Source organism: Anabrus simplex, chromosome 7, assembly GCF_040414725.1.
Source record: "Anabrus simplex isolate iqAnaSimp1 chromosome 7, ASM4041472v1, whole genome shotgun sequence".
Classification (NCBI taxonomy): Eukaryota; Metazoa; Arthropoda; class Insecta; order Orthoptera; family Tettigoniidae; genus Anabrus; species Anabrus simplex.
The window spans coordinates 61,811,253-61,831,531 of NC_090271.1; the positions used below are offsets into that span (position 1 = coordinate 61,811,253).

General features: G+C 37.8%; 2 protein-coding genes across 7 annotated transcripts in view; one reads left to right on the forward strand and one right to left on the reverse strand.

The window, feature by feature from the left end:
* LOC136877247 (uncharacterized) overlaps positions 1–17,987 on the reverse strand; it is a 31,597-nt gene extending 13,610 nt beyond the window's left edge. For 2 of the 3 annotated variants that reach the window (XM_067151110.2, XM_067151108.2), the window contains exons 1-2: positions 16,882–17,987; positions 8,134–8,330 (exon numbers count right to left, since the gene is read on the reverse strand). In XM_067151110.2, the coding sequence (XP_067007211.1) occupies positions 8,134–8,330; positions 16,882–17,246 (562 nt within the window). In that variant the 5' untranslated portion in view covers positions 17,247–17,987. The remainder of the gene's footprint in view (positions 1–8,133; positions 8,331–16,881) is intronic. The other variant, XM_067151111.1, reaches the window with a different exon arrangement.
* Positions 1–20,279, forward strand: part of LOC136877246 (calpain-5) — a 244,232-nt gene that overhangs the window by 105,895 nt on the left and 118,058 nt on the right. The window lies entirely within an intron of this gene.

Consider the following 20,279-nt stretch of genomic DNA (forward strand, 5'->3'; position numbering starts at 1 on the left):
AACTAGTGGATTCATAGGTAGTACATATAAGATGTTCAATGAAATAACTAAAGATCTAATAAAATGATAAACACATATGTAGTTCTTTGTTGATTAGGACGTCGTATGATTGTACGGCTTAAAGCCGTAGTCATTAATAGAAGTCTAATACATAGTGGAAGGCATATGAAATCAGTTCAATGAGAATATATAATACAATCAATTGATACATAAAAACTGGTAGATTCATAAGCAGTACATTTAAAAATGAAGGCGTCATGTGACTATAAGTGACAGTTGATGGCTTAAAGCCGTAGTCAAAGTTTAAAGTATAGGTCAATAACTGCTAATATATGGTAAAAAGATATAAGTCAAAATATAAAGCTTAGTATAAAAAATATGAAGGAAAAACGTTCCAATTGCTTGACAAAAGCTACTTGACGTTGGCATGCATTTGTCCGTGATATTTATTGGTCAACAGTTCGTAGGTTATTTTAAATTTATTCGGCAAGATTGCATTGACAAGAAGTTCACCAGATGTTTATAGTTGGCCTAACTTCTTGTCAACGCAATCTTGCCGAATAAATTTAAAATAACCTACGAACTGTTGACCAATAAATATCACGGACAAATGCATGCCAACGTCAAGTAACTTTTGTCAAGCAATTGGAATGTTTTTCCTTCATATTTTTTATACTAAGCTTTATATTTTGACTTATATCTTTTTACCATATATTTTCCACTATGTATTAGACATCTATTAATGACTACGGCTTCAAGCCACCTTCTTTTACTATAGTACAATCAAACAAGTCCTATTCAACAAAGAACTACATATGTTTTTATCAATATATTAGATTTTTAGTTACTTCATGAACATGTTTATAACAAACGTAAATCTTACCTCTCTTATAATCATCAAACACATTTTTGAATATCTTTAACCAGATGCCTGGTAAAATAATAAGGTTTTTGATAATGACTGAGGATGCCTCACAGTAGGAGGCGAAACATGTCTCATCTGAATAATGTTTTAAAGTAAATGCCAACATCTTGTAATGTATTGAATAGGTGGAAATAAACAAAAAAATATTATCCTATATACAGTTTATGAAACTTTCAATACGGACGAAAAATGATTTTCATCACTTGTAATAACACACCACTTAGTCGAGCAGCTCTTCTTCTTTCTCCCAGTTCTTCCCAGCCCAAACTTTGCAACACTTTTGTAACGCTACTCTTTTGTCGGAAATCGCCCAGAACAAATCCAGCTGCTTTTCTTTGGATTTTTTCCAGTTCTTGAATCAGGTAATCCTGGTGAGGATCCCATACACTGGAACCATTCTCTAGTTGGGGTCTTACCAGAGACTTAAATGCCCTCTCCTTTACATCCTTACTACAACCCCTAAACACCCTCATAACCATGTGCAGAGATCTGTACCCTTTATATACAATCCCATTTTTGTGATTACTCCAATGAAGATCTTTCCTTATATTAACACCTAGATACTTACAATGATCCCCAAATGGAACTTTCACCCCGTCAATGCAGTAATTAAAACTGAGAGGACTTTTCCTATTTGTGAATCTCACATCCTGACTTTTAACCCTGTTTATCAACACACCATTGCCTGCTGTCCATCTCACAACATTGCAGTTGCTCACAATCTTGTAATTTATTTATTACTCTATACAGAATAACATCGTCTGCAGAAAGCCTTACCTCTGATTCCACTTGTTTATTCATATCATTTATATAAGAAAATATAAAGGTCCAATAATACTGCCTTGAGGAATTCCCCTTTTAATTATTACAGGTTCAGATAAAGCTTTGCCTACTCTAATTCTCTGAGATCTATTTTCTAGAAATATAGCAACTCATTCAGTCACTCTTTTGTCTAGTCCAACTGCACTCATTTTTGCCAGTAGTCTCCCATGATCCACCCTATCAAATGCTTTAGACTGGTCAATCGGACAGGATGAGGCATTCAGATGCATACAGCGATATTGGTTTTATGACAGTGTTGTAGTGACAAATTTTTGTGTTCAGGGAAAAAGCACTTTTTGTTGTATATGTTGTGGGTGGTTTGGAAAGTGACTTTATTTTCTTGATTCTTGCTGCTATGGCCTCTAAGTCCATTTTGCTGATCCATTCCCCAAGGTATTTAAATTTATTAACATGGTTTATCGTTCCATATTTGGTGTTTAGTTGTGCCGTATCATCTTTGATATTTGACATTACTTCTGTCTTTTGAAAGGAAATTTGTAAACCTGTTCGTTCTACTACTTCCTTCAACACATTGAACACATTCTTCTGTCATAAGAGCTATATCATCAGTGAACGCTAAGCAATCTATTTCCACTCCATTTTTCTTTGTCCCAATCCTTACGGGTTTGTAAAGTTCTTTCTTTTAACGTCTTTCACCACTCCTGTGTTACCTTCTCAAGTATGCAGTTGAACAAAAGAGGTGACAGCCCATATCCCTGTCGAACACCTGTCTTGATCTCAAAGGGTTCAGAGAGACATCCTTGGAATTTTACTTTGGATTTGGTATAAGTTAGTGTTGCTTTATTATCGCCAGCGGTTTCTCATTGACTCCCATTTCTGCAAGGATATTAAGCAACACATCACAGTTGATGGAGTCGTATGCTTTCCTGAAGTCTACAAATGTAGACACATAGGTTTGACCTCTCAGCATATGGTATCTTATTATGCTTTTTAGGTTAAGTATTTGTTCTGCACTTGATCGGCCTTGACAAAAACCTGCTTGGTATTCCCCGAGTTTGTGTTCAACTTGCTGTTCTAGTCTTTCAAGGATGGATAGTGACAGGATCTTGTAGGCTACTGACAGAAGAGAAATTCCACAGTAATTGTTCACATCTTTTATATTTCCTTTCTTGTGTAAAGGATGGATCAAGGCTAGCTTCCAGTCCTCTGGTAGTTGTTCTCTTTCCCATGTATCTATAATGGTTTGGTGTAGGATGTCGGTTGCTTCCGGGGCATGTTTCCACAGTTCCGCAATCATGGATTCTTCACCAGGAGTCTTGTTATTTTTCAGTCTCTTTATATGGCGTTTGATTTCATCGCGATTTGATGGAGAAGGTGGCAGGTTTTGGCTTGCTGGTTTGTTTGTTTTTGATGCGGTTGGCTGGTTTTCACAGTTTAGAAGATCGTTAAAATACTTAGCTAAGATTTTGCAGTTTTCTTCATTTGATGTTGCACCTTTTTAAAATTTCTGAAGTATTCACGGGTCTCTCACCTCTATGAAAGTCTTGCTCAATCTTGTCCAGTAGTTCCTTTTCATACTTGCATTTCTCACTGCGTATTATTTTTGCTGTTTGTGCTTGTTGCGTTTTGTACATCTTCCAATCTTCTTCTTTTTTCGAGGTGTAATACTTTTTCCAGGCATTCAGGCGATCCCCTAAGGTCTTCTCACAGTTATCGATTTTTACTGGTTGGGAAAGTTCTTTGAATTCATTCTCTCTTTCTCTGAGCTTTTTTGTGTCAAAGCGAATTGTGGTAGGTTCGTTCTTATTTTTGTTGAGAGGGATTGGCCGAAACTTGATTACTGATACGTAGTGATCTGAGTCTATGTTTATTCCCTTTTTTACGGTAACGTTCATGATTTACGGACTGTATCTTCGAGATATAGCAACATGGTTTATTTGGAATTCTCCCATTTTGTTTGGGCATCTCCACGTCATCTGTTTTCTTGGTAAGTGACGAAAGTGTGTTGACATCATTTGGAGGTTGTGGTTATCACATAGTTCAACGAGGTGTTCTCCATTCTTGTTTTTTCTTTTGTGTGCTGGGTAGAGCCCAACAATTTTCCTGTGTTTACGTTCACGTCCTGCCTGTGCATTAAAATCACCCATTAGGATCTAGACGTGGTGTTCCGGGATTTTCGCTAATCTGGCATCCAGGACGTTCCAGAATCTATCTGTGCCTTCTAGGTCTTTTTTGTTTTGTTCATTAGTTGGAGCATGTGCATTGACTAGCGTATGTTTTTTTTTGCACAATGCAGGGATAATAGGCATAACCTATCATTAACAACTTCAAAATTTGAGACTGACGTAAGGATTCTGTGTTGACAGCAAAAGCTATACCGAAGATAGGGGTGTTTTTCATTACTCTTATGGGATCTGCTCTTGAAGAACCGATACCCTTCAGACTCAAATGTATCTTCGTCGGTGAAGTGAGTTTCTTGCAGAGCCATTACTGTGATTTTATTTTCATTGAGGGCATTGGTCAGCTGTTTTATCTTACCAGTTTGTATTAGACTCTTTATGTTGAACGTTGCCAAAACAAAAGTCTTAGATATGGGTTTCAGCTTTCGTGACTGTTCAGGATTTCCAAGACGCTCCAACTCGTCTTTAGCATGATGTTGCATCCCCACCAGAATCTGAACGGGATGCATGCGTCGCTTGTCGGCGACGGTGGATTTCTTTGAAAAGTTGCCACCTGGGGTATTAATTTCATGTCTTTGTTTTACCATCATGCTTTAGAAGCTTTAGCTTAGCTTATTATTATTATTATTATTATTATTATTATTATTATTATTATTATTATTATTATTATTATTATTACTTACACAGTCGTGTACGGACGATCGTATTATTTGTGAGGTTGTGTCATGAAACGTGCTGTTTATATATTAATATGAGTTTAGTTAATGTAAGAACACATAATTAATAGTATATAATTTATTATTACCTGTATATATGATGTATAATCCACTACAATATTGTGCAATACACCGTAATATCCAGAACAACGCCATGGATGACGAGAACTATGTAGAACCTTTGTTAAATAGGAACTATGCTATTGGGCACTATAGAATTTATGAGAAGATATTGTCTTCTGGTATGGGCTATATCAAATTTGTTACTTTCATTGACCTGTCTGTCTCATCCTTGGATTTGGCAATATGAAAGTGACTGAGGTATGAGTGATGCTAGTAACACCATTTCTTATGCAGCCAGTCCCTGTTATGAATGGGGTTGGTTGATGCATACATTTCAGTGGGCTTGGCAGACTGATATGTAATAGCAACTGCTGGCTCGGTGAGGAAAGCAACGGGAAACTACCTCACTCCTCATTTCCCTAGTATGCCTCTTCAGTGATGCCTAGGCTATTTATGACAACTGTTGGCAGAGCTGCAGAGGATCAAACCAGTCTTCGGGCTGAATACCCAACATACATACAACACATGTTGCGTCATATTTTTCTAGAAGCCTGGCCAGGCAATATATGTAAGAAGGCGGTCTTGATGGTGGAGTTGCGTTATTGGTTAGTTGGAGTTGTTTTGATGATTTGTGTGGAAGTCGTATTAGCCATGTTGTTGAAGTCAAGTATGTGAATTTGTTTTGTTGAGTTGGTAGTTGACATGCATCTTGTGCAGTCTTCTTCTTATTCTTCATGATAGGCAGCTGTTCAAAATGGTGGTTTTGTGTGTGTGTGTGTGTGTGTGTGTGTGTGTGTGTGTGTGTGTGTGTGTGTGTGTGTGTGTGTGTGTGTGTGATAAATGTATGAAGTTTGTAAATAAAATTAGGGTACACAACTATCAGCATTTTGTGTGCATCTTTGTGACTGCATCAAGCCAAACACAAATGGAATATAGATAACCAATAGAACCTTTCTGATGTTCATCACATTGAATTAATATTTGTGAACAGAGCTGCCTATGGCTTTTTAAAATTTTGATTTGTGACATAATCAAATATAGGACTGTACAACTATTATAACTTCATATAAGATCATTGTACGCCATTCATCTAATTCGTGATTTATTGAGTTTATGAAGCTTAGTTTTTAGATTTTGTTTAAATTATATTTCGTGATTGTGCATTTTTATGTTAAGATGTCTTAGAATTTGTGAGCTGATGAAAATTAAAGTTCTTGAAACATATACTCTTAAAATTAATGTAGACAACAATTTGTAATTGTATGTTTAGGTATTGACAAGGCAGATCCCATACAAGATAAGAAATACTAATCACACCAGAGATGCATTGATCAGAGACTGTGAGTGAAAAGAATAAGAGGGCATGACAGACAAGTAGTATTGTCCCTGGCTTCTCACCAAGGCAGCCACTCTTCGAATCCCAATACATGTGGAATTTTAAAATGAGAGACACGTCCTGTCATTTGAATTTAAACTAAAACTGGAGGTCCTGGAGTTATGATCACGAATTTGACAGTTATGCAAAACTACAAGCAGTTCTGTTCTTTTGAAGAACCAAGCAGGTTGGTCATGTGTTAAGGGTCGTACAGCTATGAGCTTGCATTCAGGAGACAGTAGGTTCGAACCCCACTGTCGGCAGCCCTGAAGATGGCTTTCTGTGGTTTCCCATTTTCACATCAGGCAAAGGCTGGAGCTGTATCTTAATAAAGGCCATGTCCACTTCCTTCTCACTCCTAGCCCGTTCCTATCCCATTGTTGCCAGCAGATCTGTCTGTGTTGGTGCAACGTAAAGCAAATTGTAAAAAAGAATAAAAAATAAAAATCTTTTGAAGAGAATAGGAGGAAGGAAAATGAACTATTCTTGGACTGATCACAGTTAATCTAGCAGAGGATGTGAAGCAAAACATCATCATAGACCCTAGATCATTTGCTTTTGTGGGTGATTTAGTTTCCTGGAGATGCACTGAGATGGAGGTCCAAGATGGATCATCTAAAGGCATATGAATTAAAAATAAGCACATCCATTTCTACGGTAGCCCACCTGGTGGCCATGATCAAGTCTATATGGTCTGATACCATGGTTTGCCGGTTCATGTCCTGTTGGTCGAAAAATTTTGACCGTCATAATGTTGGCCAGCATGGTAGGAGAGGTGGTGGAATACAATTTCTAATCACTAGATTGTGTGCTAAAAGTCTGCATTCATTTCCAAACCTCTTTGCATTCGTATGGAGTGAGGGCGTATGACGCTGTTGATGGTAATTAGTCCGTCAGATGGGAATGTTAAGCCTTGAGCAGACGCGTTGGTGCTATTCATCAGGAGTAGGCTATGTGCTGGCACGATGTTTCACTCTCTCCCTTCCCACTATCATATATCATCTCATTAACTCCTCTGATTAGGTTTACATTAGGAAGAGCATCCGGTCGTAAAAACTTGCTACGATGATTCCTCTCTCTTCATACCCAACTCCATGGAGAGATATGGAACTAGGGTTGGTCATACATACATACATACATACATACATACATACATACATACATTTCTACAATGTCCATCTATTAGCAGGACAAATGAATACATATTTTGCTGGAAGGAAACAGTTGACCAATTCAGACATCTTGGATGTATTATCACAAGCAAAAATAGTGAACAGTCTGAATTCAATAACTACATTAAACAAAATCTGCTCATTCCTGTTATCAAGTTCAGTAGCTTTTTTTCTAGAGGAACAGATACCTCTGAGATCAAAATAACTTCTGCTTTGAACATGCTTTATTCTTATAATACTGTATCCTGATTAGAATCGTGTAGACTGTCAAGAGATGATACTTCCCGTGGAAAAATTGAAGTCTCGTTAAAGTGTGTTTCAAACTAATCTAGGATAGACAAAATGAGGAATAACAGAATAAGAGAAAAACATTGAATTAAGTCATTCGTTGCCTTACTTTTTGGATTTTGGGTTTATGGACACATGGAAGGAGGAAGTATTTTAAAACATTGGAAACAGACCTGTTGGAAGAACTAGGGGGAAAAAAAAAAGCTCTAAAAACTAACATCTGGAGGGATCTGCTGGGATGCAGTCCCAAGAGAGGAGTGCTACACGGACAGACTGAAATTAAGACCGCACATGAACCATACCCGAATAAGTGGGATGGGAAAATTATAATGGTGAGGATGATAAATTTCTTTCTCCTGAGAACAGGACAGAAGTAATTGAATATTATTCAGTATGAGAGTTAATCCCGGTCTAGAAAGCCAAGAATAACGACCGAGAGGATTCGTCGTGCTGACCACGCGACACCTCGTAATCTGCAGGCCTTCGGGCTAGCAGCGGTCACTTGGTAGGCCAAGGCCCTTCAAGGGCTGTGGTGCCATGGGGTTTGGTTTGGTTTGGTATGAGAGTTAATCAGTAAAATTTAAACTAATGCCTATTAACCTTCATTACTCACTGTAGTCTTATCTCTCACCTGTCTCTACATTGTTGTCGATCTCAACAAAGAGTATAGTCAGCTGAAGAAGACTCTGTGGAGCACAGTTGAGGAAAGCATGTAGAAACAGCATTAATTCTGTGCGGCTTGTCTTGGTTGCCATTATCAGAGCTTCTTCTCTTTCATCACCATTGTGAGTTAGTGCTTCGACTGCCCAGAAGAACTGTTTTGCATACCTGCAAGCATTTCTCTTATTACCACATTTTTTTTTTAAAATCTATCTATCAAGGTACCTGAGCACAAAAGCTACAGTACAGTTGTCAGTGAATTGATGTCATATTTGTATGAGTTGAGTAATTGTATGATGGATTTTGTTGGAGTTTCTTATGTTGCGATAGTTGCATATATAAATTCAGAAGCATAAAACAGAATAATTGAGACAGTCACACAAAATGATAAAAGAAAGTCACTATATATAATTTAAATAATTTATTGAACCAGGCTAACTTGCTTAGCATCACAAAGATGTACTTTTAATTCGCTACCACAGAGTTTTTAAGGAATGAAGGATAGACAGATTGTAAATTGAGATTTATTTATTTTTTTGAACTGTAGTTTCTTAATTGCCTTGCGATTAAAGGTAATCTGATGTGGTGCAATATGCCAACAATCTCAACTAAATGTGAATAACTGGAAACAAGAACAACTCCTTATCATCTATTAATGTTACTTTTGTTTTAAACCTTAATAAGCACACTCTGCGTAACTTGTTCTTGTAGAAAGCTGAACATTCCAAAAAAATGTTAGAAGCTTAGTATGGAGTAAAGACGTCTCCCAAAACAGCAAAGGAGTGATATACCAGATGTTCTGCGCTATAACTATAATCTACATATCGAATTGCTCTAGACTTCAACAAAGTTGTATTGTCTCTTAGTTGGCTTAGGCACAATTCTGTCACTAACTAACATGCATGTATGAGTTCATTTCCTACATGAGTTAACTTCCCCACATTCGCTCAGTAATGTTGAATAATTTTGCAGTTTGAGACTGAAAAAAGGAGTTGAATAATTTTGTTAAGATACTGATCTTAAAACCTGAAGATGTTCCAGACATGAAAATTGGTATTTGGAATCTCCTTTAAAAATAAACACATATTCTTTTGTTTTTGGAAAAACTGCTTAAGGCAGGGTTGTAAAGAGCACTGAAAAAGGGGTTGAAGTCTTTTTGAGGATATTTTTATCTCAAAAACTGAAGATGTTACAGACATGAAAATTTGTATTTGGAATCTTCTTTAAAAGTAAAGGAACACATATTTTTTGTTTTTGGAAAATCCACTTAAGTGGGGATGAATGAATTGAAAAATGAGTTGAATTCTTTGTATGAGGATACTTATATCTCAAAAACTAAAGATGCTACGGACGTGAAAATTGGTATTTGGAATCTCCTTTAAAAGTAAAGAAATACGTTTTTGGGGAGGGGGAGGGAATTAGCTTAAGGGGGTTGTGAATGGAGTCAAATTCATTTTATGTGGATACAGATAAGAAATGGACTTAAAACAATACATCCCTAAAGGGTTTTGACTGCTGCGGGGGGTGAGGAATGATGACAAATTATGTACTGTATTTGTATGAAACCGTTTGAATTACGAAGTTAAAATTTCAATTGATATCCTAGGTGTTAAATAACAGAAAGTTTGAAACAAATTTAACTGCTCAGAAGGTTAAATGGGGGTGAAGATTTGAAAACAAACATATTCATTCCTTCCTCTGAAATGGTTTAAGGTATGAAGACAAAATTCCAAATAGCGGTATATATTGTAAATCCTAGGTGTGAAATAAGAAATCTTTTCTAACGTTCCACTCAAAAGTGTTGAATGTTGTTAGCTCCATAAGCAATTTTTTTTTTTTTTTTTTTGCTAGTTGTTTTACGTCGCACCGACACAGATAGGTCTTACGGCGACGATGGGACAGGAAAGGGCTAGGAGTGGGAAGGAAGCGGCCGTGGCCTTAATTAAGGTACAGCCCCAGCATTTGCCTGTTGTGAAAATGGGAAACCACGGAAAACCATTTTTAGGGCTGCCGACAGTGGGGTTCGAATCTAATATCTCCTGAATACTGGATACTGGCCGCACTTAAGCGACTGCAGCTATCGAGCTCGGTCATAAGCAAAATTATTCATCCTTCCGAAACTGCTTGATGTACAAAGTTGTAATTATACGAGAAGTTCTTCTTTTATGCCCTAGGTGTAAAATATCGTATACTTGAAAATATTTCTCCTCTAAGGTCTTAGATAGTGGTTGACTCTCAACACCACTCTTCATCCATTCTTCCAAAACTGTTTCAGACACAAACTTAAAATTTTATATGAAGGGTGGTCTTGTATATCCTAGATGTTAATAAATATTTAAAAACATTCACCCCTAAAAAAAGCATTCATTCCTCCATTTCTGTTCGACATACAAAATTAAAACTTCACAGGTTGGTCGCTTTTACATTCTAGATCTTAAATAAGATAGGGTTAAAAACATTCAAATTCTTCTGTACGGTGTTCAAATGAATGTTAGATCTGAAAATAAACAATTATTCTCCCCAAACCATTTGATGTATGAACTGAGGGCGTATTTTACAGGCTCAGCTGACAGTGAACTCTCCAAAATGTAAAACTTTGAATAACAACTTTCAGTTTTAAACCGTAGCAAAGCACGGGTATCTTGCTAGTGTCTTATATGTTTTAAGGGTTGTGTAATAGTAATGTGTCCAGATTTACCTATGCAGTCTAAGAGTTAGAAGGTAGTGAAAGTAGTGTACTGCATGTGCTTTTTGACAGTGGACCACAAAGATCCTATATTTCTACAGATGTTGTAAAGGAACTGAATACAGTATAAAACTATCTGGGAGGGAGGTGTTGACCAAGCTCGATAGATGCAGTCGTTTAAGTCTGGCCAGTATCCAGTATTCGGGAGATAGTGGGTTCGAACCCCACTGTCGGCAGCCCTGATGATGGTTTCCCGTGACTTTCCATTTTTGCACCAGGCAAATGCTGGGGCTGTACCTTAATTAAGGCCACAGCCTCTTCCTTCCCACTCCTAGCCCTATCCCGTCCCATCATCGCCATAAGACCTATCTGTGTTGGCGCGACGTAAAACAACTGGTAAAAAAATAGAAAAAAGGTGTTGAGCCACGGTCTTTTTTGGGGGGGATTGAAACCAGTCAAAACCGACACAGTATCTATGATGATGTAATTTTAAGAAGTTTAAATGTTAAATTTCCTGGCTCTGTAAGTGTTTCAGATCAGGCAAAAATTTGTGGTTGTGTTCAAAGTGTTGAGAGATCATTGAGAAATGCATCAGTTTGTCTCTCACAGGGAAGAATCCACCTGACATAGGATTACAGGTAGGAGCTGACATTTCAGGATCCCTTCTAACTGGGTCATTAGATGAAAATCTGGTTGCTGTTGAAACAAGATTAGGCTGGATGATTCAGATACCAGGAAAAAGTCCAAATAATCTGATGAACACATTAACCAACAACTGCAACTTTGATTTGTCAGATTTATGGCAGTTAAAGATTATAGATATTAAAGAAGCAGAAGCTGTGAGAAGATAGGACTGGCTCCGCGCTTCTGCTATGCTTAGGCGGGACCATTATGAGTGGGGAGAGCGGGCTGTTAGATATTTTCCACCAGTTTGTCAGTAATGCTCACAATGTCGGAGCATCAAGTGCACCCCTCCACTGTGCAGTGCATAATTATAAAATTTCTTGCTTGTGAAGGAGTTGCAGTGGTGGAAATTTGCCAGAGATTGACTGCACAGTTTGATGATTAAACATTGTCAAAGATGCGTGTGTTTGATTGGCATAAAAAGTTCAAGGAAGGATGAGAACATGTGGAAAATCAGCAACACCATCACCATCCTTGGACCAGCGTTGGAGACAAAAACATTTGTGCCGTTAAAGACATTATTGACAATGATCGATGGGCGAGAGTATCAGAAATTGCAAAACAAGTCAGAATCAGTTATGGGAGCTGTCAAGCAATCATCACAAATGACCTACAGTTCCATAAATTATGTTCCAGGTGGGTCCCTCACAGGAACATCTGCAAGATGTATGGAATTGTCAACACAAAAAAGGATTTACCAGGCGAGTTGGCCGTGCGCTTAGGGGCGCTCAGCTGTGAGCTCGCATCCGGGAGATAGTGGGTTCGAACCCCACTCTCAGCAGCCCTGAAGATGGTTTTCCATAGTTTCCCATTTTCATACCAGGCAAATTTAATATGCTCAGCAGGAATGTTGTCACTACCTGAAGCTTTATTGTTTTTTAAACGTATAATACTTTGTAATACCTCTTGATATGATGGCTCTGGTATGTGTGGAACTAGAGGAAATGACAGTAAAAATTGGCTTACAGGTAAGTGATAAAAAGGCACATTACATGGTTGTACAAAGATAGAATCATGAGGAGGTTGACAGATTGCCTTTGAAGATTAGAAAATATATATTTAAAAGAGTAGAGCAGTTTAAATTCCTTGGTGTTTTAATCGATGAGCAAAACCGAAGGCAACAGGAACACCAAGCTAGAATTAAGAATACAAATAAGGCATTTTACTCTACGAGCCCTATATTAGGCTCCAAGCTTTTAACAAGCAATGCAAACATGATTATCAAGAATACAATAATTCAACCAGTACTTCTGTATGGTTCTGAGGTATGGAGTATAACCAAGAAAGAGCAGCAGCAGTTCCAAGTCTTTGAGAATGAATTTTATAGAAAATTATTTGCCCCATGGTTTAATCCTATCTCTCAAAGCTGGCAAAAAAGATCTAATTATGAGATTTATACCCTCTCTCAACAACACACTATAATGGGTGTGATAGAATCCAACAGAATGTGCTGGGCTGGATGTGTACTGAGGATGCAGGATAACAGAGTACCAGTAGATCTATACAAGGGATCTCTTAATGGAAAAAGACCTTCAGGAAGAGCCCGAAACACCTGGAAGAAGGAGATCAACAAGGTATGCTGGATCCTCCAAATTTATAACTCTGAAGAGCAGGCTCACGATCGATAAGGATAAATGAGGATTGTGAGATTGGCATGGGAAATATTATTATTATTAGAAGTGGAAATCACAATCTTCTTGGCTTCAGGAAGTGCACCAGGACTTAAAACGGGCAGGTATTATTATGAACGCGCGAAGAGATGGCCGGACGAACAGTTGGGTGGGGAGAGGGACAGGGTTGAGCATGTGCACAACACTGACATTTTCAGTGTGTTATAGAGAGTAATCTAATAGGTCATACTTTGTTGAAGTTTTTAATTTCAGTTATAGTTTCTAGTACTTACTATAGGCCATAGCAAACTAAGTATACATAGGTATATAATATGGCGGCAAAGAGACCAAGGGGTAAAACAATTCACAGTGAGGCTAGAAATTTAATGCAGGAATTATAAAGATATGTGATGATGAAGCTCAGAGTAAATGTCTCTCTGTGCCTGTAACTAACCCTACAATGAGTGCACCAGGACTTCAAAAGGGCAAACATTATTGTGAAGTACTGTTATGTTTCAGAGTGAACAATACTGTGTATAAGAGACAAACTTAGCGACAAGGGTGGTATCTTGTCCATGCTGGGCGAGAAATGGCCATGACCTGAGTCCTTGAAAACAAAATAGATGACTTTGATTGTCAGGTGATGAAAGATGAAAACTTTTATTTGTGGCAGAAGGTATTGCTTACCTGTAAGAAACTCCTTCCTGTATTAGAAAGACTAATTGCTTTCAAGTGAAAGACGTCAACGTTAAGCCAGATATTGAAGGAGTTATGGTTTAGATGGATGGTAAAAATTGATATAGAGAAAGAATATTGTAAATTGGAGGTGTTCATGCCTACAGAAAATTAGAAAATTCAGACAGGAAAGTATGCCAATATTATATCTAGGCAAAAATTGGCAAGTGCATATTTGATCTTCAGGAAATGCTGGCAGCATACTGATGTTATGTAGGTATTAACAAATATAATGGCTTCCGACAGAGTTATAACTGTACATATTGGAGGGTCGCCTGGTTTTATAGAATGCTGCCAGCTGGTTTACAAGATGGGTACCACTACCGGTGATTATCACAGTCAAATTAATTTGAAAAATTTTGAGACGTGGATCAAGGAGAAGGTACTTCTCAGCCTTGAATTGTAGTAATTGACAAACTGCCCATTCAGAGATTCTTAAAAAGGGAGATGTTACGACTACCTGATTCGACATGTCATGCCCTGCGGCAACAATATGAGAAGTGGCGTAAAGTAAAGGACTGTTAAATCACACAGTATACAGATGATATGTCCCTAACATGACTGCAGACATTAGTGTATGAAGGAATAGCGACTATTACAGAAGCCCACTGTGCTACTTCCTGTCATGAAGTGCAACAAGTAGAAGACTTTTAGTGCAAAAAGATGGCATCTTGTAAGATGTAGTTGATAACTTTGTAATGAATCTTTGTGACACTGAAGGCAGTGTTGACAGTGGGTGAAGCGATTGTGATAGTGATGGTGAAAATGCTGACAGCGTTGGTGATGATGGCAACAGTGAAGACATGGAAACATCATGCTCTGCATTTTCCCTCTGCACTGAAATGATCAATGTTTTTAGTACTGACTGGTAGTGTACTGTCAGGAGCTCCTGTCCCCCCATCTAAGCACTTGCCCGGCCATCTCGCAACATGCCCATAGTACATCGGAAGATTTCTGCAGGAGATGGATAAAAAGAAATTGGAGGCTGAAGGATCTCTGGTAGGAAAGGAAAAGGCAAGGAAAGACACCTTGAAGAAGGAATGGAAGGCTGTTGTGTTTTCAAGCCCATAAATGGCTGTATCAAATAATAATAATATAATTTATAATTGATATACTACGAGAAACTCTGCCAGAACCATGGGTATTGACAGAATGAGGGAAGACTTAGAGCAACCTGGCAGTACACATGACAGGACGACATGCAGAAACGGCATCCAGAAATGAGTGATTGCTAGAGTAAACACTCAAGAAATGGAGAAGGGCAAGTTCTCTGCTAAACAAAGACAACAGATAAGCCAACGCATGAATGAAAACTTACAAAAGCCCACTGAGCTACTTCCTGTCATGAAGTGCAACACGTAGAAGACTGTTATTTGGAAGATGTAGTTGATAACTTTGTAATAAAACTTTGTGACACTTAAGGCAGTGTTTACAGTGGATCGAGTGATAGTGATGGTGTAAATGATGACAGTGTTGGTGATGATGGCGACAATGAAGACTTGGAAACATCCTGCTCTGCATTTTCAAGACTAAAGTGATGTCAGTTGGGAAGATACCAAAGGACTGAATGCCAAGAAGGAAATGTGAAATGGGATCAGATGTATCATGTCAAGTATTTCGGGTGTGCATTCTCTCAGAATGGTGGTATACTATTAAGGGGAGGGAAGGGAAATCAAATCTGGTCCTAAGTAGGCCTGACCATTCATTCATTATTATTGATGGTGGCCTTAAAAGATGCCAAAGTGACAAAAATCTTACTGTGAACGAGCTAGTAAATCTACTGAAACATACTTCTCATGTAAAATTTTGGTTCAAATGCTAACTGATTATACTGGTATTTGATACTACAACCTTGGGTACAGAAGTCAAGTGCCTTAAGTTATCAGCTGCCCACAAAACCAGTGACATAAACTAAATAAGTGTTCGAATTATTATTCTATTCAATTATGTGCAGAAAAATTAACATTTCCAAGACTAAAGTGATGTCAGTTGGGAAGATACCAAAAGAGTGAATGCCAGGGAGGAAATATGAAATGGGATCAGGTGGATCATGTCAAGTATTTTGGGTGTCCATTCTCTCAGAATGGTGGTATACTATGTGACATTGAACCAAAGTGCTGCAAAGCTGGCAGTTGCGACCAACTGAAATGTGTAAGGAAGAAGCAAGTTCCCATTCAAAACCATCTATGTCAGTTTGTTTTCAGACTGGTTTTGTTGCATGGGAGTGAAATATGGGTGGTCAGGATGACGTATTCATAAGTTGAAAGTAACAGACATGGAAGTAGTGAGAATGATTGCAGCTACAAACAGGTGGGAACAATAGGGTGCTCAAAATGGGGAGTTGAATGCTAAATTAGGACTAAACTTGATGGATGGAGTATATAAAAACCAGCTTCATTGATGGGAGTTGTGTGAGGTGGATGGAGAAGGATATGTTACCTAGAAGAACAATGGAAGTAGATGCTAAGAGAAGTAGAGAGAGACCGATGCGACAATTGTTAGACTCGGTTTTTAATGATGTAATGCTATACGTGAGAAGCGAAAGGGCTAATGTCCATTTTGTTAAGTTTCCGGCAAAATGAAGATGTCCCACATGTGCCTTTTCCCTCTTAAAAGCACTTTGGATTACCACTTCTTTGTCACACTAACTCTGCAGGGAATGGTAACAGAACAACTGCTTAACTCAGAATCATTAAAAATTGACATATCCCTTTTTACCTCTCAGGTGCGGAATGGTAAGAGGTGTGGAATTAAGTGAGACCACAAAGCTAGTTGCAAATTGAAGATTGCAGAGGTGCTTAGTTAATTCAGAGAGGCTTGCAGACTGAATGCTGAAAGGCATAACAGTCTAATATTATGTATATAATGTATGTATGCCTCAGTTTTAAGGCTGGTTTTTAATGAATGACAAAAGATAGAGTGGCAAATATGCATACAATTGTACATTAAAATCTAGTCTTCTGAATCTCCCGTTTTAAGTGTAAAGGTTGTAGAAGCAGGTTACCTGTATATTCCCCATGCTGGGAAAAGCAGGAAGTTGGTGAGTCGTATTGTGAACCAGTATGGAGCTCTGGATCGCTTCAGCTGCTCGTCCCACTCATCAGGTTTGGAGACGATGGATGTGAAGAAGATGAATGGTGTGATATACAAAACAAACAGGCTTAGACCTGCCCAGAAGAAATTTCCCTCCTTGTAATGACAGTGGATTACTGCTATACAGAAAGCAAGGTCAAGAACATAGATGATGAAGTGAGCTACAGTTGGCACCAACAAACACAACCAGATCTGCTGATCAGCTGTTACAGGTACTCCCATCAAAGTTGTTGGCTGTGTAGCCAATGCTGACTGTTTCTGATACACTACTGTCATGTTGATTTTTGTTTAGAAGACTGAGTAATATCCATGCTTAGAGAACATGCTACAGGCAGCATACTGCCAATTAATACTCTGAGAAACTGGTCTAATCTTATCTCGTAACTATGGGTGTAGTTAATGATAAGAAGCTTCTCAGAATAATGATAAGTTTATATGTGTGTCAAATATTATCATTCATCAATGAGAACATGTAGAATACACAACAAACTACAAATTTAATATCCAGAGCAATATAGTGTTGGATAGGATGCTTCTAAATGACACTTAATACATTACTGAAAGAAAAATTACTATGATTTGGATGCTGTTTTTTTTAATGGGTGATTGTTGTTCAAGAAAGATATTTTTTCCTGACCTATTCTCCAGTTATCTGGGTTCAGCACTAATGTGGATCAAGCCCAGTTTTACGGTGGGGTGGATATATTCTCTCTTGTGGATTTTTGTTGTTAGTGTGATATGTTATATGTAAATTAAGATGTGTATTGAGACAATCACCACTGAAGGATGCGGAACTTTGGGATTTGTGATCAGAAATGTGAAGCCATTTAAAAACATTAAAGCATGTAATAATTTGTACACCATCTTGGTCAGGCCAAAACTAAAATGCATAAGCGTGGCATGGAGCCCTAGGTGCAAAAAATATATGTATCAACTTGAAAGGGTTCAGAAGAAATACTTGAAATATTTATATTTTAAAACATCTCATTATCCATATTTGGTTTCATACAGTGAGCTTCTGCTTAATTTAAGAATTAAAGATTTCATAAGATCAAAGCCAGAAAGGTGCAGTAAACTTCATTTATAAAATCATAAATTTTCGAATTGATAATCCTGAGTTCCTTTCCCTCTTGAATTTCCATGTGCCACACCCAAATTCAAGATACAATTTATCATTTTTAAATAAAAAAGTTAGAACATCTGCCCATCAAAATTCACCACTTTACAGACTATCTACTATATAACAATGCATCTCAAAAAAATGATGTTCTTGATTTCAGAACAAATATGACAATATTTTAAAAATAATTCATGGTTAGCTTTGACAGATGGCAATTATGAATCAACACAGTACATACAGTATTCTATTTCAGAACAATGTTTTTAAGCCCAAGACCATAATAACGGGATATATTACTTTTTATTTATTTATTTATTTGGGAAACCAAAACAGCGAGAAGCCGAATTACCGAGTTCCGCAATGAAAAACATATTTACAATAGAGTAGCACAAGGCAAACATAAAAAATGAGTGGGAGAACAATGACAAAAAAACATCTAACGATAAAAATAGAGGAAAAAATTAAAAAGAAACAAACTAACTGTAGAGACACAACAAATAACAACAAAACATAAAGGCTAAAGAAACGAGAAAAATTGAAGATTGAACGTAAAACTAAGAGAAGAACTTATAGCTAGGCACAGTAAGATACATGTAAATACAGATATAACACTTAAGTAATGGTATAGTACAGTGAAAAATAAATATTATATTATGTACAAAAGAGAGGACAGCAATGAGAAGAGAAAAAAGGAATATGAAGAAAATGAACTAGGTTAAGTTAGGGAAGAATTGATTAAAGGAGGCATACGAAGAAAAAACGTCCAAGTTCCTGTCAGAAGATAGAGTTAAGGAGAGTTGGTATGCGGATAAATAAACTTCTTTGAAAGAGACAGAGGCGGGAATACGGAATATGAAGGGGCGGATTAACCCTGGTTTTGCGAGTTGGAACATGTAAGGAAAAGGATGCAGGTTCAGGAGAACGAAATAAACCGTTAACAGTGCTATATAGGAATCTAAGGCCGGCTACTTTCCTGCGACTAGATAACGGGTGAAGGTTTAACTTGTGTAGTATCTGATAACTGCTCAAGTTTTGACAGTCAGATACTCTGGCTCTAACAATGGCACAGAAGAATGACTGCACGTGGTCAATATGATTCAGATTAGTGGGTGAAGAGGTAGACCAAATGGGAGACGCGAATTCAATAATCGGTAGGATGCAAGATACATAGTAGGCTCAGAGGGCATGGATATCGGTGGTGTCAGAAAATTTATACAACAAACCGAGAAGTGATATTGCTCGTGCGGTTATCTTTTGTATATGGGGGACAAATAACAATTTACTTCAAACATCACTCCTAAGTCATTTTGTTCTGTTAGAGTTGGGAACGGGTTACCGAGGAGGGAGTATTTACTGAGAATAGGGGATTTACGAAGCGTAATCGAAATAGTGGAACACTTGGCAGGATTAGGCTTAAGACGCCATGTGGAGCACCATTCAGAGAGTGAATTAAGCCCACTCTGTAAGGAGTTTACGTCTGATAAAGAATCGATTTGTTTGAATATTTTACAGTCATCTGCAAATAGTAGAATTTCACAAGAAACGGAGGATATAGAATTAATGAGATCATCAATAAATAAGACAAAAAGAAGCGGACCTAGGACACTGCCCTGTGGGACGCCAGAATGTACCATAACAAAAGTCGAACTGAACCCGTCAAGAACCACACGCTGAGTTCTGGTATTGAGGAAGCTCTGCAGGAGAGTTAGGAAGCGACCATGGATATTAAAACGTTCTGAGAGTTTATAGGAAAGAAGTGCATGGTCTACGGTATCAAAAGCCTTTGCAATATCAATGTAGCACACTTCCAGTTGAGAACCGGCGTTAAGAGCAGATGTTGCGCGATGGAGAAGAACAGCCAGATTAGTTAGGCAGGAGCTACCAGGAAGAAAACCATGCTGCTGGGACGATATATAAGGAAGTGTGAAAGAAAGAAGACTCTGGTGGATAATCTTTTCACAGATGAGTGACAGAGTGGGAAATATAGAAATCGGACGATAGTTTCTGACATCAGACCTCTTTCCACTTTTAAAAACCGGAGTGATGTTAGCGATTTTCCAGTCGTCAGGAAAGTAGCCAGCTAAGAAGCAACGGTTAATTATATAAGTTTAGGTTAGATTTAATTATGTTAGGCTTGGTTTAATTTCACTTTGTATAACAAAGAATGTTGCTGTAATTGGGATGAAAAT